Source organism: Phasianus colchicus, chromosome 1, assembly GCF_987193195.1.
Source record: "Phasianus colchicus chromosome 1, bPhaCol1.hap1.1, whole genome shotgun sequence".
NCBI classification, from domain to species: domain Eukaryota; kingdom Metazoa; phylum Chordata; class Aves; order Galliformes; family Phasianidae; genus Phasianus; species Phasianus colchicus.
Window position 1 is genome coordinate 120,504,855 of NC_143436.1, and position 20,887 is coordinate 120,525,741.

At 37.8% G+C, this 20,887-nt stretch overlaps 1 protein-coding gene across 6 annotated transcripts in view; it reads right to left on the reverse strand.

The window, feature by feature from the left end:
* Nucleotides 1–215: 215 nt before the first annotated feature.
* The window catches only part of MBTPS2 (membrane bound transcription factor peptidase, site 2), a 41,226-nt gene continuing 20,554 nt past the window's right edge, over nucleotides 216–20,887 (reverse strand). For 2 of the 6 annotated variants that reach the window (XM_031599321.2, XM_090124589.1), the window contains exons 9-11: nucleotides 18,820–19,015; nucleotides 13,079–13,154; nucleotides 216–11,910 (exon numbers count right to left, since the gene is read on the reverse strand). In XM_031599321.2, coding sequence (XP_031455181.1) covers nucleotides 11,688–11,910; nucleotides 13,079–13,154; nucleotides 18,820–19,015 — 495 coding nt within the window. In that variant the 3' untranslated portion in view covers nucleotides 216–11,687. Of the gene's footprint in view, nucleotides 11,911–13,078; nucleotides 13,155–18,343; nucleotides 18,688–18,819; nucleotides 19,016–20,887 lie in introns of those variants that run through there. The other 4 variants (XM_090124599.1, XM_090124593.1, XR_016459877.1 and 1 more) reach the window with 4 other exon arrangements.

Here is a 20,887-nt window from a genome sequence, read left to right on the forward strand (position 1 = left end):
ATTTTCAATTTGATAACAACTGTACTACTCATGCATAATTTGGCTGTATATTCATGTGAGCATCAGAGTAAGGGCTTATTACACAGGTTTGGTTTAATACAGACCTGTGAGCCAGATGTATCTGTCTGATTGCAGTGTCAGACTTCACAGCATGATATTCCAAAACTTGGGATGCGCCAGCAGAAATTTCTAGTTTTATATGTCTGCTGCCTGGTTATTTAGGCTGTTCTTAAGACAGATGACTTTCTTTTCAGCTGGAGAATAGCAAACTTTTATCAGGACTGAGCTTTCTACAGTTTCTTCTCACTGGTACATCAAGGTCAGGCATTTAGACTAGCCAAAGAGGAGAGGGGTAGTCCCAAAACTCCTTTGTCCAAAACTGCACCCTTTCTAAGCTGGTAAGGGAGTTACGGTTTTTTAGATAGAGAAAAGGTATTTCACAAATATTGGAGAAAAGCAGAATGGCCATTCAAATATTAAAACACTTTTATTTTTTAAAATAATAGTAACCATTTCCCCAAACTTTCAAAATTGAAAATATCCCTTTATCCTTCCTCTCCAACAAGTTCATTCTCACATCATCTCTACCTTTCTGTAGGGGAAGCATCCCACTCAATTGCTGTAATTAGCAGTAATGGTCGTGGGCAGCATGGTTAAAAAGTAAACAACCAAGAATAACACAGAATTTACAACATTCCTGAAGACAGCTCTGTCCTGTGAATTATAGCTAAGCCTAACCCATTGTTTTGACAATGTCATTATATGAACATTCTGAACAGTGGGTCACTGAGTAGACTTTGGATTGTATCCAGAATGTTGTCCACCTGCTGTATCCCATTTCCACCTCTGCAGTCAGCAAATGTAACCACTCTGCATTTTCTGGGATGCTTTTGCACTGAACAGGTTAGTTGTGCCTCTAGGGCAGGAGATTCAGCAAGCCTTTAGGACCACAGTGTGCAGGGGATCTCCATAGGCTGTTTCCTCTGGCAGGAACACCCAGAGCAGGTGCCCAGGACCATGACCATGTGGTTTTCAGGTATCTCCTAGAAGGCGAACCCACAAGCTGTCCATCACCCTCACACTAAAGACATGCTTCCTGCTTCATCCCCAGACTTTGCAGCAGGCCAGCACGTGTAGAGGCAGGGCTGAAGAGTTCTGGAGACCCATTAGCCTCAGGGCAAGTACAGTCCCAACTGTAGGGCCTGGCAAGTTTCACTGTTAAGATTTCAGCCTTTCCTGTTTGATGGTCTCACAGGGAACATGTAGCACAGGGCTTGCCCAGCTGGATGGCCTCAAATCATAAGTTCCCACATAGCTGCTCAAGCACTTCTCTTCACTGCAAGCCCTTATTTATGGACCTGACAAAACCACTTCCATATCCTTCCCTGCAGCCCATGTATTTCACAGCCTTCTCAGGCCACTAGCAATCATTTTTATCTAAGCTGATAATAATTAAGGCTAGCAGAAGCTAACCAAATGCTTATCAAATTAGCATCTGTGTGTACACACAAATCTGTGGCAGAAGAAAAAAGATTTGTTTTGCATTTCAAAGCACCCTTTTGATCTAGAAGAAGGCATATTTTCAAGCTACTTTCTCATGCATTTGTAATTAATAATAAAAGTTACCTTTTTTTTTTTTAAAAAAAAAAATCCTCGTGGCCAGTCATTTCCTGGATTCTTTCTGTTGTTTCACTGCACCGTACAACCGTTTGGTTTCCTGATCCCCTTCTCAGTCAGCTATGTTCCCTATCAAGCTTTTTCTCCCTGTTCCTATGATGAGCTCAGTTCACCAAATCTGGACTCAGTCTGGCTGCATCCCTAATATCTTCAGCTACAGCTATAAAAGCTGTAATTTTGCATTTGAATTGGTAGAGTACAGGGGAGGAACCAGAAGAATCACATATAGGCAGAGTAATTTATCATGCTTAGTATCACACTTAATATCACATTTTAAAAAGATATAGATTGTTTTTTAATCCAGTTCATTTACACATGCTAAAAGCAACCCCTTTTTAACTCACTCTGTGCTTTCTTCAGAACTGCTTTTGGTATTTTCATGTCCAGATAAGTAATGAAGAACAGTAAATAGTTATTTAAAAAAAAAAAAAAGAAGTTTGTTGGTAAAAACAGTGGTAAGTACTGAGGAATGTGTGGTTTGCAATGTGTGCTTATAATCTAACTTTGCTGATCATGCAGCGATGATAGAGATACAGGTGGTTCGGCCTCATTTATGCTAGTTATTCAAATAGCTGCAGGAGTGAAAATAAAGCCAAGGGGCTAAACACTGTAAAAGTGGATTAATTTTTCTTAGTAATTGCACCTGTGAGATCAACTCATGCAGGAGAAGGAATGAGAAAACAGGAGAAGAGTTCCGATCTCACAGTCAGGATACTGAAAGAGTGACCAGGTGCAATCCATACACAGCAAGCAGGACATCGGCCCGCAGAGCTAGATAGATAGCCTAAATCATCAGGGAAGTACAGGCTTTCATCATCTCTCTGGCCTTAGTGCATGGCATGTAGCTGCTAGCAATGGAAATCCATCAGTGCTATCTGCAAGTTGGCTCTGGAAATGCTTGATATCATGCTGTCTTTGTGAGATATGCATGCTTTTTCTGATGTAAAAATACTGTAAATGAACAAACCACTTCTCTCTGGAACACTCCTTTCCTGATTTTATCCCATTCCTAACTGAATCTCCACTTCTTTGATCCTTCAAGGGAGAAGAAGCCATGCACAGTGCTGTAGCAGTTGGCCTGGATAGTCACATTCTCCCAGGGCAGCCTTGTCTCCATCTGGTCTCTTTCACCCTCTGTAGATCTGTGTGTGTCTGCTACTCCACAGCTGGAGATATATAGTATTTTCTTTATAAAATAAAGTGTCCTTTTTCTTGCTGTACTCATTTTTTGCTGCTTCCAGGGTTAAGGTCCAGAGCAGGACAATATATGTCTTTTTTCCCTATGAATATATATATATAACTCCTATGAATAGCAGTACTGTGCAAAATTAGAAAACCTTGGGCATATTTTTATGCCAAATAAAAGTCACTCAGCCCCATTTTCCAATTTAATTAATGAAGGAAAGAAATCCAAGGAAATGATCAGTCAAGCTTGTTTTCTTGCCCACATGTAAGCAAGCATCTGGCATGATACAAAATGCCCTCAGGTAGCCCTCCTAGTATCCAGCTGCTGGTCCACAGTGTCTTTGATCTCCTATAGGGCCCCATCTGCCAGCCCCATGCATAGGTCTTAGAAGCCCTAAGACCTAAACCAACAGAAGACAAATGGAGACAAGCAGGGGATGAGTATCAAAACTTGAACCTTGTTCCAAGTCAAATTACTAACCTAAGAACACCTTAGGATATCTCAGATCACACTAGATGTCTGTGTGGGTAATTGCATCAAATGCAAAAGGTTCAGAGGAATATACACTTTAAAAAATCTCAGGTAATATTTTAATAGAGATCCTCATAGAGCTGTGAAGGGACAAAGATATAGGTACTTTCCCAGTGCAATAACAAGTAAAAAGGATAATAAATGAGGGGGGAAAAAAAAAAAAAGAGAGAGAGAGAGAGAGAGAGAAGAGTTCCTTTTGGGGGAAATGAAACAAGATGTGCAACCATGTGTTTCCAAGACTGTCAGAAGTGGCAGTTAGACAGTATTGAGCCACTGCTACATTTGAAAGAGACTAAAAAAAAGGTAGATGCCAAAAAATAACTAGAGATACAGAGAATGAGATGCAGAATTAGTAAGAGCGTTGAATACAATTTCAACCACACTGCAGCACTAAGTATCAAAGTAAGCAACAGACCCACATCTGTTTGAGGCAAGAGAGAGAAAGAGAGAAAAGATAAGAGTTAGCAGAAACCTGAGTTGCTCTGCTGCTTATACTTCATGAATATTATTTTCTTCCACTTTACCACTATAAAATTATAATCAAATTTTAAATTGCATTTTACTGGGTAGTTCAAGTGCTCATGAAAATCTCAGATAAGATTTCGTAGAATGGCTTACAGAATCACAGAAACACTAAGGTTGGAAAAGACCTACAAGATCATCCAGTCCAACCATCCACCTGTCACCAATAGTTCTCACTAAACCATGTCCCTCAACACAACATCCAAACGTTCCTTGAACACCTCCAGGGTCGGAGGCTTCACCACCTCCCTGGGCAGCCCATTCCATTGCCTGACCACTCTTTCAGAGAAGTAGTATTTCCTAACATACAGCCTGAATCTCCCCTGGCGCAGCTTGAAGCCATTCCCTCTAGTCCTATCACCAGTTACACGAGAGAAGAGGCCGACCCCCAGCTCACTGCAACCTCCCTTCAGGTAGTTATAGAGAGCAATCAGGTCTCCCCTGAGCCTCCTCTTCTCCAGACTGAACAATCCCAGCTCCCTCAGCCGCTCCTCATAAGGCCTGTGCTCCAGACCCCTCACCAGCTTTGTTGCCCTTCTTTGAACCCGCTCCAGGGCCTCAATGTCTTTCTTGCAGTGAGGGGCCCAAAACTGGATGCAGTACTCAAGGTGTGGCCTCACCAGAGATGAGTACAGGGGAACAGTCACTTCCCTGTTCCTGCTGGCAACACTGTTCTGATGCAAGCCAGGATGCCATTGGCCTTCTTGGCCACCCGGGCACACTGCTGGCTCAATCAATACCCCCAGGTCCATTTCCTCTACACAGTCTTCCAGCCATTCTGCCTCAAGCCTGTAGCGTTGCTTGGGGTTGTTGTGGCCAAAGTGCAGGACCCGGCATTTGGCCTTGTTGAACCTCATCCCATTGGCTTCAGCCCAGCTATCCAGACAGTCAAGATCCCTCTGTAGGGCCTCGCTACCCCCAGGCAGATCCACACTTCCAGCCAACTTGGTGTCATAGGATGGAAGGGATCTTAAAGACCATCCAGTTTCAACCCCCCACATTTAGCATGTTTAGGAATGCTTCTGCTTGCTAAAAAGAACTATATTAAGCTAGAAATGAGACACATTGATAGAGCACCCCTTTCTAAATGTTATCCTCAAATTATATTAGTGATTAAGGCATCATTCCTTGTGATGCCATGAATAAATCACTGACTTCATTAAGACTACAGAACACACATAATAACATAATCAGATAACATTTTCAAAATCAACTGAAAAATTACAGGACCATAGATGCTTGAATGCTGAAGAAAAATAATGAACTGTTGACCCCAAACTTAAACATCAGTAAGAAAAAAAAAACAAAAAAACATCTCCTCATGCAAGAATTGAGAAAATTGCACACAAACCTGTCTGGGAAATCCTCCCAATGGGTCTGTGATTCGTGCTTTGTGCCTATTTCTCAGAGTAATCTGTTATCTGGGAACAAAGCTGTGCTTGCTGAAACAGCTTTGCTTGCATAAAGTAACAGCTTGTCCAATAAGCAACAAAGGACAATTTACTTGTCAGTACAAATAACCTGGCTATCTATCTCTAGATGAGTTTGCTCAAGACAAAGAATGATAAAGCTTCATCTCCAAATAAGGCTGAACACTCCGGAGACGCCATGCTAGCACAGCCCCAGCCTACATCTGGATACCTAGGGGAACTTGGTGAGAACTGGCTATATATGGATATATGCCCTGTTCTGCACTGGTTTGTACATACAAATCAAAGGTTGTGACACACAGCATCATCCTAATGTCATTCAAAGAGCTGAGATTTAAATTCCTTGCATAAGACTGGCTTTAACACCCAGAGAAGGGGTTCCACTTACCTCAACGATGGCATCCCATGTCAAATATTTCACTGTAAAACAAGCCAGTAGAAGTCCGCAATGCAAGAAGAGAAGAATTACATAGGAGGTAGCCAAGACTGAGGGTTGTGCTCCTAGAAGGTGGGCATTGTGTACCTTGGGCACGTTACAGTAAAGTTAGTTCTGCTCAGGAACAGTGTGCAGATGTCCCTCTGGATGCACTTCTATTATAAACCTAACTATGACTGTGATAAACTTGTAAGTAAGAAAAAGCAAATTGGCAGTATTATTAATTTTAAAATGTGGTCAAGTACTAAGAAGAGTAGTGGGAAGCTTTCTGGTACCCAGATAGGGAATATAGATTACGTATGAGAGGAGCATGAGAATGTAGGAGAGAGAACATAATAACTGCCATAAATAAAGAATTATGTCATTTTACCTTATTTTTAAAAAACAGATTTAAGCACATTCACAGTCAAACAATGAATTTCTTTGCAGGATACATTTATCACACACAGAAAACAATACTTATTGTTTGGTTGATTAAACAGAGAAAAAAACACAACAAAAAACACAATACATTATTCAAAGTTGTACATACTATTTGTTAACTGACATTTTCAGAATGAAGCTTTTTTTTTTTTCTTTTTAAAAGTGATCATGAACAATACATAGTGGGAACAAAGAGTCTAGAAATCTAACATTCCACAGCTGTGAGTCAGCATGAGAAATAAGGCTATGCAGAGGAAAAAACATTGTGGGTTTCAAAACAATACCTATTCCATTGACAGACTTCAGATAAGAGCATATGAAATCTAAAACCAAAGTTTTGTATGGAAAAGAGGAATTAAAAACATTAACACACAACTTGAAAAGAAAGAAACTACATTTCTCTTGTGATGACTTGGAAATAGCCTTTGAACTTTGGAACTAGTGGTCGGTGAAGGTTAATTGCAGCATGATGCTGCAAAACAAACCCTAGGTGAACATCTATAGGTGAGAAATATCCAAGACCATTTTTACTGAGTAAGCTGCAAAAACCCCATCCACTCATTCAGTGCACACTTATCAATGGACCAACAAAGTATAAAAAAAAGAAGGAAGTTGGAGCACCGCTCATTGAATGATTTAACAAAGGGCTAGTAGATGTATCTGCATGCTCTGAAATGTTAATTACAAGGTGTTTTTGTTTGTTTGTTTGTTTGTTTTTTTTCACATTTCATGCCAATGCAAATGCAATGAACAGAACTGCAGTGTTTTATCTTGCTTTTTGTTCCTATCCTTTCACACTGGGTGGCAGACCCTACAACGCTTTCCAGATGCTTCACTAATACAGCATATGTACCACAGGTAACTCAGCCACAATAGGTAACAAATCTGGATGTACTGTTACACACATTTCAGGATAAAAGGGTATAAAATAACAAATCTTACCTGAGTTAGATTTAGCTTCCTTACTCACAAAGTGAGACAGGACTACCTGTGGGAATTAATGTGAATGCAACTGTATGGAATGCTTATTTTCCAAATAAAAATGCATTTCTAGAGTTAGAATCACAACTTTTTAAAACAAATGCAGCTTAGGCTATATAAACCTTTATAGCTCTTCTTCATCTGTCACAAACGATATCCAGATACAAATTCACATCTTTCAGATAAAAGAGAAATCATTAAAAAAAAAAAAAAAAAAAAAAAGAACAAAACACCATCTAGAAAAAACTACTTGCTATATGGCATCATTTTGTAAAACATGCAGGAAACGGCCAACTGGGACTGAACTGAACTGAACAAAAATCCATCCTTTAGCAAGGTAATCAAGAAACCTGGGACGGTCTGATGCCATGGGAAGGTCTGCCCTTCTAACATTTCTTCTGTATATTCTGCACAGCCTCATTCACACCAGTTATCGTTCCGAATAGCACGAACAGTAGTAGTGAGATAGTGATAGATTCTAAAGTTGACCTCTTTTAACCACCCTGGAAACCTCTGTTTACTGTGCCTATAGCTGAGGCTTCTCAGAAAGCAGGAAATGCGTTTTGAACATCAGCAAAATCAAACTTAAGCAGCTGTGGTGACATTATGTCCATCACATGTCTTTCAGTAAGAAATCCCTACAGATCAGTTACGGGAGGAGAGCACAGCTCCAGTTTTAAAATCCAGAAAAAATCAGGGAATTCATAGAGAGAAAGAAAAATACCTGCATTACAGAATATGGAAGATAGCTCTGTTATCTCTAAAAAAGCAGCCATACAGATTGTGGCTCTATATGTATCTACTATATGTATTTCTGTATATACACACAGACAAAAAATCAGAATGACCACTAAGAAATGTAATTGTCGATACAGTTGGTTGTTTCATTGTAATAAAAGAGTGAGTTAACACAGTTTCCACTCCAGCTCATAACTTTGGACTGAATAATCTGCAGGTTTGTCTGCAATTTCCCTAGCAAAGTTTTTTTTGATTTAACTTACAAGGAAGCAAGCTGGTTTTAATTACAAAGCTAACAATGAGCATGTAACATCCTATGTTCTAAGAAGTTACCCGTTATCATTGTCACACCATGCATTATGAGACCATGCTATGGAAGTCCTTGCTGATATTAAAAAAAAAAAAAGTCTCCTTAAAAAAAAAGAAATCAGAACAATAATTGATTACAATTATAGAATTCTGACAATTTTCAAGTAAAAACTATGTACAACACTTCCCAATGTTGACATTACTTTTTCCATCTGATACAGATTTTAAAAAAATTGTACATATATAAATAGCACTATTCATCCAATCATTAACAGTGTTTTACACTTGAGAAAATAACCCCTATAACGATATTGATATATTCTTTATTAAAGAATAAGCTCTATTCTGGGAGGCTAATTATGAGAAGTGAAAAAAATTTCATTTTAAAGAAAAATTGCCTTTTAGTCTTTACAAAAATATAAATAGAAGAAACATTGCAAATAACCCAGAATAAAAAGGCATCATGTAAGACACGATGTGCCCTTCTGTGTTCTCCCTTGCTAAACAAACAAAACAGTAACAACAAAATAAAACAAAACCAACCATCCCAATAACTGTATGTAAATAAAAAATGGCACTTGCTTTACAGAATGCGATCCATACATTAGGATTATAGGATAATAAAATGGATCCACTAAACAACTTTTTCTTCAGAGAATGGTCCACCTTAGCTATTACCTTTTTCCACAGTTAATCTAAGGTATGTGCTGGGTCATCAAAGTGATCTCAGTTTGCTTAAACTCTTGATTCAAAGTGCCTACACCTCCCTAAATCAAACCCTATGCAGTAGAACAGAGAAATGGACCCATAAATTATTTTAAAACCCTTACATCACTTACCTCTACCACAGAAATGGCCTTAACAGTGTACTAGCTTGTCTCTTTTGGTAAAGCCATGATCAACAAGTCTTCTCTACCCTCATTTTGATTATGAGGTAAAACATAGATTGAAATTCTACTTAGTTTAAGTTTGATTTTCAGAGATCACATAAAGTGAAATCAATAGAATTTTTTGTTTGTTAAATCATGTTTTGTAGCACATTAGATAAACAGGAACAATCTGCTGGCATCCATATAGTAGATGCAATGTATGTATTTTTAAAAACAACTTCTCTTTGATCTCCAGGAGGAGTTACTATGCAAAACGGATCACCCCAAGCAGCTGGAGTCAGCATGAATATATAAATTATCAAACTTGAAATGTTTTTCACTGGATATTTTTGAAATCACTACAGATGCATTTGTTATTCCTGTAGAAATTAAGATAGCACTACAGTTCTGATAAACTGATAAACAGTATCTTTTTTGAAAAGCTAATATTTGGTCTTATTAAATTGCACTAGAGTGCAAATTCATTTTGTGCACTATCGATTGGACAAGAAACAGAGACAGTGGAAACTGGCATGGTGCTTGAAAAGAAGAGCTCAGATTAGTAAGCAGCTACTTAGGTGAATGAACAGCCTTCTAGAGCATCACTTAATCTCCAGCCTCTGTAAGAACCTGGCTGCTCATATCACTGCTGCTCATAGAGAGATGGAAGAAAGGCACATCAGAAACTGCTACTTTGAATCTTCTGCAAGTTACTGAAAGTGACAACGAACTAGGCTTTTCCTGGTGGCTCCTAAGAAACCAGTTGGCAGTTTGTAATAGTTCTGTTTTCCTTTCCTGCACTTGATGACTTCTGAAGTCCCCAGGAGGACCAACTCATGCTGAATTGGCTGAAGGATTTATTCAGATGCCTAGGCTGAAACAACTGAAAATCAGAGGCATGGGCCTAACATCCCACAGAGGTGAACTCAGGAGGCCCAGCTTATGCAAAGGCTACTTTGCAAAAATACTGTAACACATCAGTAAGCAAATGTTAATATCAGAGTTATGTATCCATGCAGCAGCACCAGGAATAGGGCTCAACCCTGCTGTTATTACCCTTATAGCTCTAGCACCAAGATAATCTGTGTTAGCTGATGATGAATGCTTCACAACTCCCTGCAGGCCATTACCCATTAGCTTATCTTCCACTTAAGTTCATGAATGGAAAGGCCATCTCATTAAAGGATCTCCGAGCTGCAGAAGCTCCTATTGGGAGCACTATATGAGATAGAAGCTGCAGATAATTTTCCAGAACTTCCATATTTCAAATATGTAGGCCTCCAAACAAGAGCAACATTATTTGAAATATCAGCCTGTATTGAGACAAGCGTCTCAATAAATCTGATTTATACAAAATTGGAGGACACAATGGTCAGTGTACGATTCTACTGAGGTATCAAACATTACAGACTTAAAGGGCTTCAGAATATGTCAGACATACTTGAATCAGCAAAACAGTTTGCTCTTCCATTGCTCATTTAAAAACAAATATATGGTCCATATTAACTTCAGAAAGCAAAACCCAGTGTTAGAATACTTAGGTTCAGAATCATGTTCTTCCTCTAAACAATCCTGATCCCAAAGCAGCTTCAACAACACTTCAATTACAGCACAGAAAAGCAACCCGTTGAAAGACAGGGAAATGTCAGTGAGTTACCAGGTGTACAGCATGCACAGCATCAGAAGACGGACACTATAAAAACAACAGATTTCACTTTTAACTGTATGCAGTATTATTTTCTGAGTAAAAAGACACAAATATTATCACTTAGCAATAATTTTGCACAGCATTCTATAGTACTGAAAAACTAAATTTCAGTTATTGTCTAGCTATTATTGACAAATATTGCCTTTACAAAATCTTCAGCTGTGCAGAGTAATATGCAACCAAATGCATAAGTAACACAGACATGTGGGCTTTGTTATCCTCCCACATACCTCATTCTCAACAGACACTGGCACTTCCCATCTACATCCTGAGGACAATATGCTTCCAGTCATTTTGGCCAGCTGTAAAGGAAAGATACAAACCCATATGGCCTCTCTCTCATTAATACATGGTAACCATTTACTTAGTTTTACACCATTTTGAGATGAAGACTTCAGGGTGTCTAAGAGTCCCATTTGGTAGAACACCAGATTAAAAAGCAAAGCAGGCACTCAAGATAACACTGACTGAGAAATGATCAGAGCCCACACTTTTTTTTTTTACATTATTCAAATTATAAAATAAGATTTAAGTGTTTTCTCTTTCCACTTTACAAATGTCTGAGGCCAAATAATTCCCTTATTCTGAGATTTAAGATAATAAATCAGGTTCTTTCCAGTGAAACTTTACAGTGGAACTTCTCTAAAATTAATACAGGGCTTAAGTAGTACATTAAAACTTCTTCCTTCTTTCTCTTATTCTTCCCAAGACCACAGACACAACACTGCACAGATTTAAGTTACATCAGGAGCCTCTAGTGATTATTCTTTCAGTGTCATTTTAAGGGAATTATTTCAGTCTGAGTACCGAACAAGTTTTAAAAGGCTTTGGATACATTATGTCCATGTAATACAAGAATTGATGAATATCCTGTGTCCTATCGTGCTGTAACCATCCAAAGTCCCAGTGCAACATTGGCAGCCAAAAGCGTACTCCCAGCAAGCAAAATTAAAAAGCCAACAAGCTCTCTGTTTTGTTTTTCTAGAATCAAGGAGCTCAGAGTGGCTTCCAGGAAAGAATTTAATATCCACTGACCATCCAAAGCGAAGCAGGGTACAGCATTGATAACTGCCAGTGCTCCTGACAGTGAAATTATGTATCTGATTGACATTAGTTAAGATTCATTAATAAAATCCAAGAAAACGTAAAACCAAAATCAACAAAAAACACTTTTTTTTTTTCTAGTGTACAAGGAGAAACATTAAGTTGCCATTCTATCTCATGGAAATTATAAAAGGACAATGAGTTTTACACCAAGCCATGATGGCTCAGAATACTGCCCTTATCAGTTCATGTTTTTAAGTGAAAAACAAGCATTAGCTTCGGATGCTTTAACAATCTCTGCTTTTCACAACTCAGACAGGAGCAGGAGACAGCAAAACCATGCTTGATACTGCTCATCTTTCTCCCTTGCCTTGTGTGGTTTTGGAGCAAGGTTATAGATCTGACATTATGCCTGAGGTAAGAAGGTATAATAGAGCTATGATCTAAGTATGAAATAACGATTAGGAATATTTTCCAAAGCACTCCCTTATTGGAGTAAGTAAATGGCTAAAATATGATTGAAAATCTGGCCTCCCTCCTACTTAACTGTTAGCCAGAAAAGTTAAGTGAATTTCTGTGCATGCAAGTGCATGTGAGAATGAGTAAGGGTAGATAATTTCTATGGTTGGTAAAGCCTTGCTAAGGCTAAGCATTCTTAGATTAGTCATATTCAAGCCAATTAGCCTTTATTTCTGCATATATACAATCTCATTCATTAATAAACATGTTTAAATGCACTATCACTCTGCTTTTTAAACAGAACAAGTTTTCTACTGAAGATAAAAAAAACAGCACCATCAAGAGTGAAAATGAACAACTATACTCTATTACTTAGTTCACCATGATGGCTCACGAAAGGTTTTAATAAAGCTCTGACATAGCAAAGCTAGCAATAACATTTGTCCTGCCGTAAATTCAGGATTACTTTGACTTTCTTGTCAGAACTGCTAAAAATCACTGTCAAGGAATAGTAAAGAAAAAAAAAAAAAAAAAAAAAAAGCTGACCAAAAATATCCTGCTAAGCACAAGGAAGTGGGAGATTGCATTTGGGGCTTGGCACGTAGACAATAATCAATGCAGAGATGGGATAAATATGTCAAAACTCAACAGAAATATTTCAGAGCATCCTGTCTAAAATGATATCCAACTGAAATTTTGCAGGGTCACCAAATTCTAAACAGTTTCTTTCTTGTCTTTAAAGAACAAACATACTTCAAAGGATACTTGCAAAATGTCTCTATCACCACTGGCAGATCGATGCTTAGAAAGTTATGTCGTGGTACAAAACTGCTGAGACTTACTGAAATGAAAATATAAAGATAGACAAAAAAAAAATAATCAAAGCCATTCCAGAAATTCAACATTGTGAATTCTAGATTATAATCTTGCTGAACAATTAATTTGAAATGACATTTCTTCCAGGATAAAGAACCAATCTAAATATGGTTTTGCTTGTTTTATTTTGGTTTTAGAAGACACAGTGCAGCCATTAATTCTCTCTAAAACATACTAACATTGTAAAGTCACTCCACAAAATACATTCAGCATTATTATAGTAAAAGTAGATCTAAGACATGTATTTTCAAGACAAGAGGACATCTGTACTCATAAAGACCATATGGTGTAATTTAAGCCCTTTTCAAAAACAACAACAGAACATGTAAAAGGAGATTAAAGTTACCAGGAATTTTTAACATATGCAGTCCACGTACACACATTCATACTGTTGTGTGCACATGTGCACTTTCTTTCAAGGCCCCCCAAATATTTTTCTTTCAGAAGATTCTCATGTTCTGCAGCTCAGGTCATATTGCATGGAAGGGGAACAAACACGGAGCACAAATCCAGTGTCATTCTGAGAAAGCAAAGGCTGGGAAATGATGCACAGTGCATTATACTTCTTAACACCAGTTAGCCAGTGCATAAACAGCTTCTTCTTCTGTCTTCAAATGATACTATAAAATGATTCCAAGATGTAACTGAGTACAACATAAAAACCCAGGTGTGATACTCAGCATCCTTCATATAAATTATGGAAGACTGTAGTGCCAAAATCCACATGACCTTGAAAAACTCTTTTGGTACTGTAACTTCTTTAAAGGTGTAAATGAATTTTCAGTTGACGGCAAGTCAAATGTACATGAAAGACTTTCTCCTCAAAGAAAACAGAGGTAGCTTGAAGTCCCCCAGAGTGTACCTGGCTTGTACAAGGATGCTCCATTTGGGTTTTCTCAAAAGTAATCTTGACACAGTCTTTCAAATTAAACAGCTGTCTGTGTCTGTCAGCCTCAGGGACTGTATTAAAGCCTTAGTTCTTTGACAGCTGAAAGAGAGACTCCTTTCCTACCATAAAGCTCCACTCCTAGCACAGGGAAGTTATCCCTAGAGCAAAAAAGTTCAGATAAATTAAGATAGAATTAGAAAATCATCTTAAGAATGAGCTTCTACTGTAAATGCAAGTGTTACTCTGTCCCTAAATAACAATTTCACACACAGAGTTGAGGCAAACCAGTGGCCTGAATTCTCCCTACCAATGTGGGCAAAAGTTATCACCATAAGAAATACTGTCTCCACAGAGATAAGCAAGTGCTCAAGGCACAGATTAATGAGAGAGTTCTGAGCAGAAAAATTCAAATCCTACTCTAATACAAGCACCCCTTGGGAAAGGAACAGTTGAACCCATCCTTTTAGACAGTTTAAAACCACGAACTAAGAGAGCACTGGAAATCACAGTGCTAGGACATAATATAGCATTATTGCTGCTCAGTGTATCTTCACTAAGAGAGAAATCAAATTTCTTCAGGTTCAATGAATAATTCCAGGAGACCAGAACAAAGGGAAAAGTATAGTTCTAAAGAAACATCAGGCAGAGAATTAGTCTGCTCAGTCACATAAGCATGCTTTCTTCTCTTAATAGCACCCATCTGATGAGCCAGAAGGGGTAATGAGTATAACAAGGAAGCACACTGTGAGATGGAGAGACCTTAATAGCATGGGATCCCCAAAACAGAGTGGTTTTGGTGTGGCAACAATCAGAGAACTTCCCAAAACAAAAACTGTCTCATCTGGACCAAGATGGTTTGAAAACCATGTTCAGTCTTACCTTAGCTGAAGAAAGACCTTTGATTTAGGGGATCTGAGAGCAGGTAAGTCTGTTGGACTACTTAGTGAAGAACATACAGACAAAAATCCTGGATATCATCCAGCTCAGAAAACCAGAGGCATCCAAGTCGAGTGATATCCAAGGCAAACAGTTCATTAAGCTGAAGGTTGGTATCAGAACATCTGATCAGATTTCTAGTTCATGAGCCAAAATACAATATATTCAAAGGTTTCAAAAGACACACACTGCAATATACTGTATTTGCAAAACCTGACTGCCTCTTGACAAACACCTAATGGTGTCATCATCTTGAACCTGAAACTGTGCCTAAATTCAGAAAGGTTCACTGATTCAACAAACTGATATAACAAACAGCTTGTTGTCTCTAAGACTACGTGGATCAAAACTCCAAACTTTGCTGCGGAAGCTCTCTCTCCAAAGTAGTAAGAAACTCTTCAGTAAGTTGCTGGAGTGAGCTCTAGAAACTGTAACATGAAGTAAGGGATGTAGTAGACCAAATCTAACAGTAAGAGACAAGTCTTTCCTTCAAGGGAAACAAGAGAAGTTATAGAAACTATGGAAATTCCTAAGCTTGTCTTCAAAAGGCACTGCTGGAAAGAGGAAAACAGTAGCAAAGCCGGGTGAGAAAGAACAGTCATTGCTTTCCCCACTTGGATTGAACAACTCTTTGACCTGGAATTAAAATTTCTTTTGTTGGCTAATGCTAGATGGTGTTGAAAGTACTGAGAAGACTGTACAGAGAACATACTTTTAATTAGAAGGGTTGGGACAGTGATTGAGGGCATTAACAATGGTTGATGGTGTCCACAAAAACAATGCATGTAGCCCTTCATATTAGGGTAGAAAGCAATGAAGAATCATCCTTAACGATAAGGGAAAACAAGTGTTAAAACAAGTGAAATCAAACTCTTCCAGACAGAGATTATGGCAGTTGTTGTCTCCAAAACTCTCCAAAGCTAGAAAGTTGCTTTTTTGGGAAGGCTTGGATGAAGCAGAAGTAGGTGAGCGGTCCCATTTTGGAGAAGCTATCTTGAAGGTTAGTTCCATATTCTTTTCATGAAGGAAATTTTGCAGTTTGTTGATCCCTCTTCTGATGAGCAATGCAGATACAGTAACATTCCCTCGAGCAGTATGAATTCTAAACAGGAATGTTAGCCTCCAGATTTTGCCCACACAACAAGAGCCAGAGAAGGAAGCCAAGATTTTGCAATACTAGAAATGACATGAAGGAATAAAAGAACCCCACACATTCAAAATAAAGAAGAAATATTGCAAAGCTGAATGGCAGTAATGACAGGGGATCTCCATTTCAACCTTACGTACCATCATCTGTCCAACAGAAGAACCTCTAGAGTTTAATATGCCTGCAGTAAGCAAAGACTGAAAGTCTTGAGTTATACCACATACGTTAAACCCACAGTATAAATTTAAATTAGATAACATTAGATGTTTTTTACAGAGGGAATGCCAATTAAAAAGATTAATCAACGCGTCCACACTAATCATTCCTTTTTTTCCCCCAGTTTCAGCCAGACCTCCTGCAGTACAAGTTAATTTAGGAGTGATTGTTAACAGTTATTTCATATTAGAAACAAGAGCTAAATAAAGATGTTAATCCACATTAACAAAAATATTTTTAAAACAATATTTTACTTTGCAGAAAGTGGAAGGTTTAGCTGGATAGCCTATTTCTTGAAAGTAGTTAATAAGGATATAAATTTTTATAAATATTGGATCCTGAAGCTGGCTTCAAATGAAAGTATGAGATAATTACAGCTTCTCAATAAATCAGGACTATCATGACAGCAATGCAAGCCTAAACAAAAAACAATGCACACACTATCTTAATATTTTTCAAACATGACTTTAGTGGCATTACTAGAAGAAGTAAAAGTAAAGTACGCGTTTCTGCTACTCTGATATTTGGTCGTATGTTAAATGTAGCATTATTCTAAGAGGTAATGTTTCTGGCAAGCAAAAAGATTATACTAAAAAATAAAGAATATGATTAAAATTTCTGTTTCAAAATTGACACAGTAAAGAAAGAAATTATTTGTCCTCCGTAACCATAAAACAAAAACAAAATCCAAAATCAAATGAACATACCATATTGCAATCATCAACTCTAGAAAATCAAAGAAAAAGAAAACAAAAAATTGCAGGCCCTAATCCAATACTGTGCAAAGTAAGCCTGAAATATTTAGATGTTGTTTCATTGGAATGTATGTAAATCTGTGATGGTACAGTAGACGATCTGATAGCCAGCCCAGACCAGGATCTTTTAGCTCTGGTGTTTTTGCAAGTTTGTATTAAAGTCACTGTTTAGCTTTCAAATTAACACATTTGATATGCAATTCCAAGAGTATAGAAAATAATTGTAAAATTCTATTTCTGTTAAATACACTGTAACTTCTTAAAGTAGAACTGCCTCTCTATATGAATTCAATAACACTGTTCTCCTTTCTGAAAAACTAACAGATCTGACTGTTTAGCAGAACTATCACTTAGTAGGAAACACTGACTAAAATTTTATTGCTCCAACATGTTGGAAGAGAACAATATCAATTGTTAGAGTATGTATTGTTAAGCCAGAGTTGAGAAAGGGAACTTAATTATCAAACACTATTCTTGCAAGTTATGATTGCATATGGAATAAACGTAATCAAATACAGAACTGTGTGTTGGTGTCACACAGCTGAACAACGCTTTTCTTCCTAAGTGACAAGAGGGCAGAAATAACAAGTCAAGAGATCACATTTTGTACTTAGATGAGGGTATAGTGCATACAAATAGAAGTCAATTAATTTTTCAAAGAGTATCAAAATAATACCAGCACAGAAAGATAAAAACTAGCAGATTAACTAAAGATATGTTTATGCAAGAACGCTAATATGTTTACACAACCAGATTTCATCACTGTTTCTAAAGCTCTTTTGTATCACATTCTAATGCTTATTCAGAAAAGCATGATGCCTCTCTCTCTAAGGAGGTACTTCAAGATGCCTGAAGCAAAACCTCTCCCTGTGAGCCTGTTTGTGAGGAACAGACAAGGTCTTTAAATGAAAGAACAGTACTTTAAATACTTAATACTTTTTAAAGTATTTAAGTATATGAAGCTTATATTCAAACTGCCACTCAAGCTACTAAGTGAGCGTGTTTATCAGTCTGTTTATCAGTCTGTTTATTCTTCCCATTCTTGCTCCAGTGGCAGAACCACTTTCTTTGTATACCTGGCAGGATACATGCTTGTCTAAGGGAGAGCCACAATACATTTCAAAATAAAAAACTGCTCTAGCTGTTTAATTTAGGGCACTTAAAAATAAAAATAAAAAAAAAAAAACAGGAAAAAAAAAAACAGGAAAAAGCCATGTTTTGATTGAACTTGTGGCTTAGTAGTCATGGGAATCTGACACAGATACTTGGATACTGGGTGTGATTTAGGCAATCATGCTAACGTTCCAAGCAAGGTGTTGGAGCAAGATGCCCTGGAGATTTCACAATACTTCATCTTGAGAATTGTATGTGTTAGCAAAATGCAGATGCCTGGTTCCCATGACTAAACTCACTGAGATCTTCGACAGTAATAGCTCTTGCATACTTTTCTGAATAAACAGCTATCTCATATCACAGACGTTTTCTATTACCTTTGTAACTCATTGCACTGTGCACATTTCATTTTAGGCCTGAGAAGTCCATGTCTCTCCACTGGCTGTAACAAGAAATGGATTCTGCATTAAACAAGTTGACTGACAAGTGCTCTAAGACCTTGTTCAAGCAGCCAGGAAAAGTAAACCATATAAGAACTCTTTCTTGTTAGATTGCTCTAGTAAGTTATACAAACCTGTGTACTGAAGGTGCATGGGGTGTCCTACAAACAGCATGTCCATATGGGGTGGATGTTTTACCCTGATTAGTCTCGTTTGATTCTCTAAAGAAGGAGTCACACAAAAGCTTGAAACAAAGTCCTTCTGACAGTCTGCATTGGTTCGACAAACTCTGCTGGCCTCAATAACTTTTCGTGCTGGCAGACAGGCGTACTGCAAAGGGCAGATATAACAACTTTAGGTATTTTCCAACAGAACAGGAAAAAAAAAAAAAGTAACATATATATTCCTTCTTCATTCAATGCAAAGGTCTCATTGATATGTTACCAGCTCAAAAAGAGCTAGAATCTGATGGATTATTGTTTTCCAGATCCTGCAGAACATCTACCTGTTACATATTCAGTCTGTCATTCCACTTCTGGTGGAGAGGATCTACATGCATCCAAATAAAAGCTGACATGCACAACAAAAATCAAGGCATCTGAACATAAGTCAGGGATTTCTAATGAACAAAGCCTGCATCAACGTACTACTGACTTACCTATTTAAGAGGTTTCAGCCTTCACTGATCTAAAAGCTTATTTGGCTGAACAAAATCTTACGTTCAGGAAAGCAGCAAACCACCTTGCCCAAGGCATGTTGTTGCTAAGTGACCTTTTTTACTGGATGAACACAGCACCTGCTGCAATGCTATGTCTCTGGTTCTACCTATGTAATACTCATACACTCCACAGGCTGAAAGACTTCTTGCACCCCACTGGCCAAACAGAGAACAGTAGAAAGGAACAGGAAATTGTTTTTCCCCATGTCTCTCCTAAAAGCTCTGTGGTAATTTTCCTTTTGTTCTTAAACACAAGCAAGTTAAGTTCTTCATCTATTGTTCGCCTTGGGAAAGAAAAAAGAGGATTTTCTTGCTTCTTAGCCTGACAGTTACAATGCTTTGTACATGCATGTATGTCAGACACTCTGCATTAACCTCAATATAAGCTCTTTCTTTTCTAATTAGGAGGAAGGAGAACATTTTCAAACACTGCTCTGTAGCATTGAAAATACTATTTAAAGTTATTTTTATAAAAACTCACAGCCAATCAGAACATTTGTAAGTCACAGGATTCTGGATGCTTTTATTTCATCGCTGTTCCTATGTACCAGATATGAGATTAAGAGTGTCAAAGCTCAGTAGAAAAATGATTTTCAAACACTACTGAACTCCAGGATGTTACCAGCCACTACCACATTTCAAGCAAACTGCTGGTCCATGCTCAACTTTTAGAGCTTAAATACAAGAAAAGGACACTGGAGTGGGAAGTTTACAATCAGAGAATCTGTAAATATAGCAGATGTATTTATCCCTACAGGTCACAACAATAACAAATTGGCACCTGCAGAAAAGTTTACACAGTTGCAAATTGTGCTCTCCCTTATTGTAAACAGAACTGTTAAAAATATTCCTTCACTGTCAATATGGATCATGCATTTTAAGAAACACTTCTATGCTTTGAAGACACTAAGGCAAAATCCTACTGGGAAACTTATGATGTTTCCCTTCCATAAGCTAAAGAAAATCAGTGTGATAAAAAAGGAATCAAATGGAGGCCTCAATGATGAAAAAAAAATATTCTCCAGGATCTTGACTTGCATAGTTTTAGTTTTAACTGGTGAACAGCACTGCCAACTTCACAGAAAATAACAGAACAGATAGTCTGGTGCTTTGGTTTGCCTGTAGTGTTCACTACCTTTAAAGACTGAAGCTCCAAAATATAAAATGTAACCCTCTTCTCGAAAGTTGTTTTTCTCACCAATATTCTGCATCAAATGGTGAAGATAGGGGAAGTGTTTTTCTGCCTAAATGAATGAGGATTAAAAGATCTTTTTTGCTTCTTCCAGACACTGCTTGACTAATCATGGGAAAAATTACAGTATTTTGACTCGTAAGACATACAGGAGGAAAGTTATGCACGCATATAGCTTTAATACAAACTAGAAGTATTCTTAAGCACTTGAGCATGCTACATAGAAGTTAGTGAATATTTCTAACTTCATTTAAACAATTTCAAATTTCCCTAGCAGAATAAGCACTTCAAG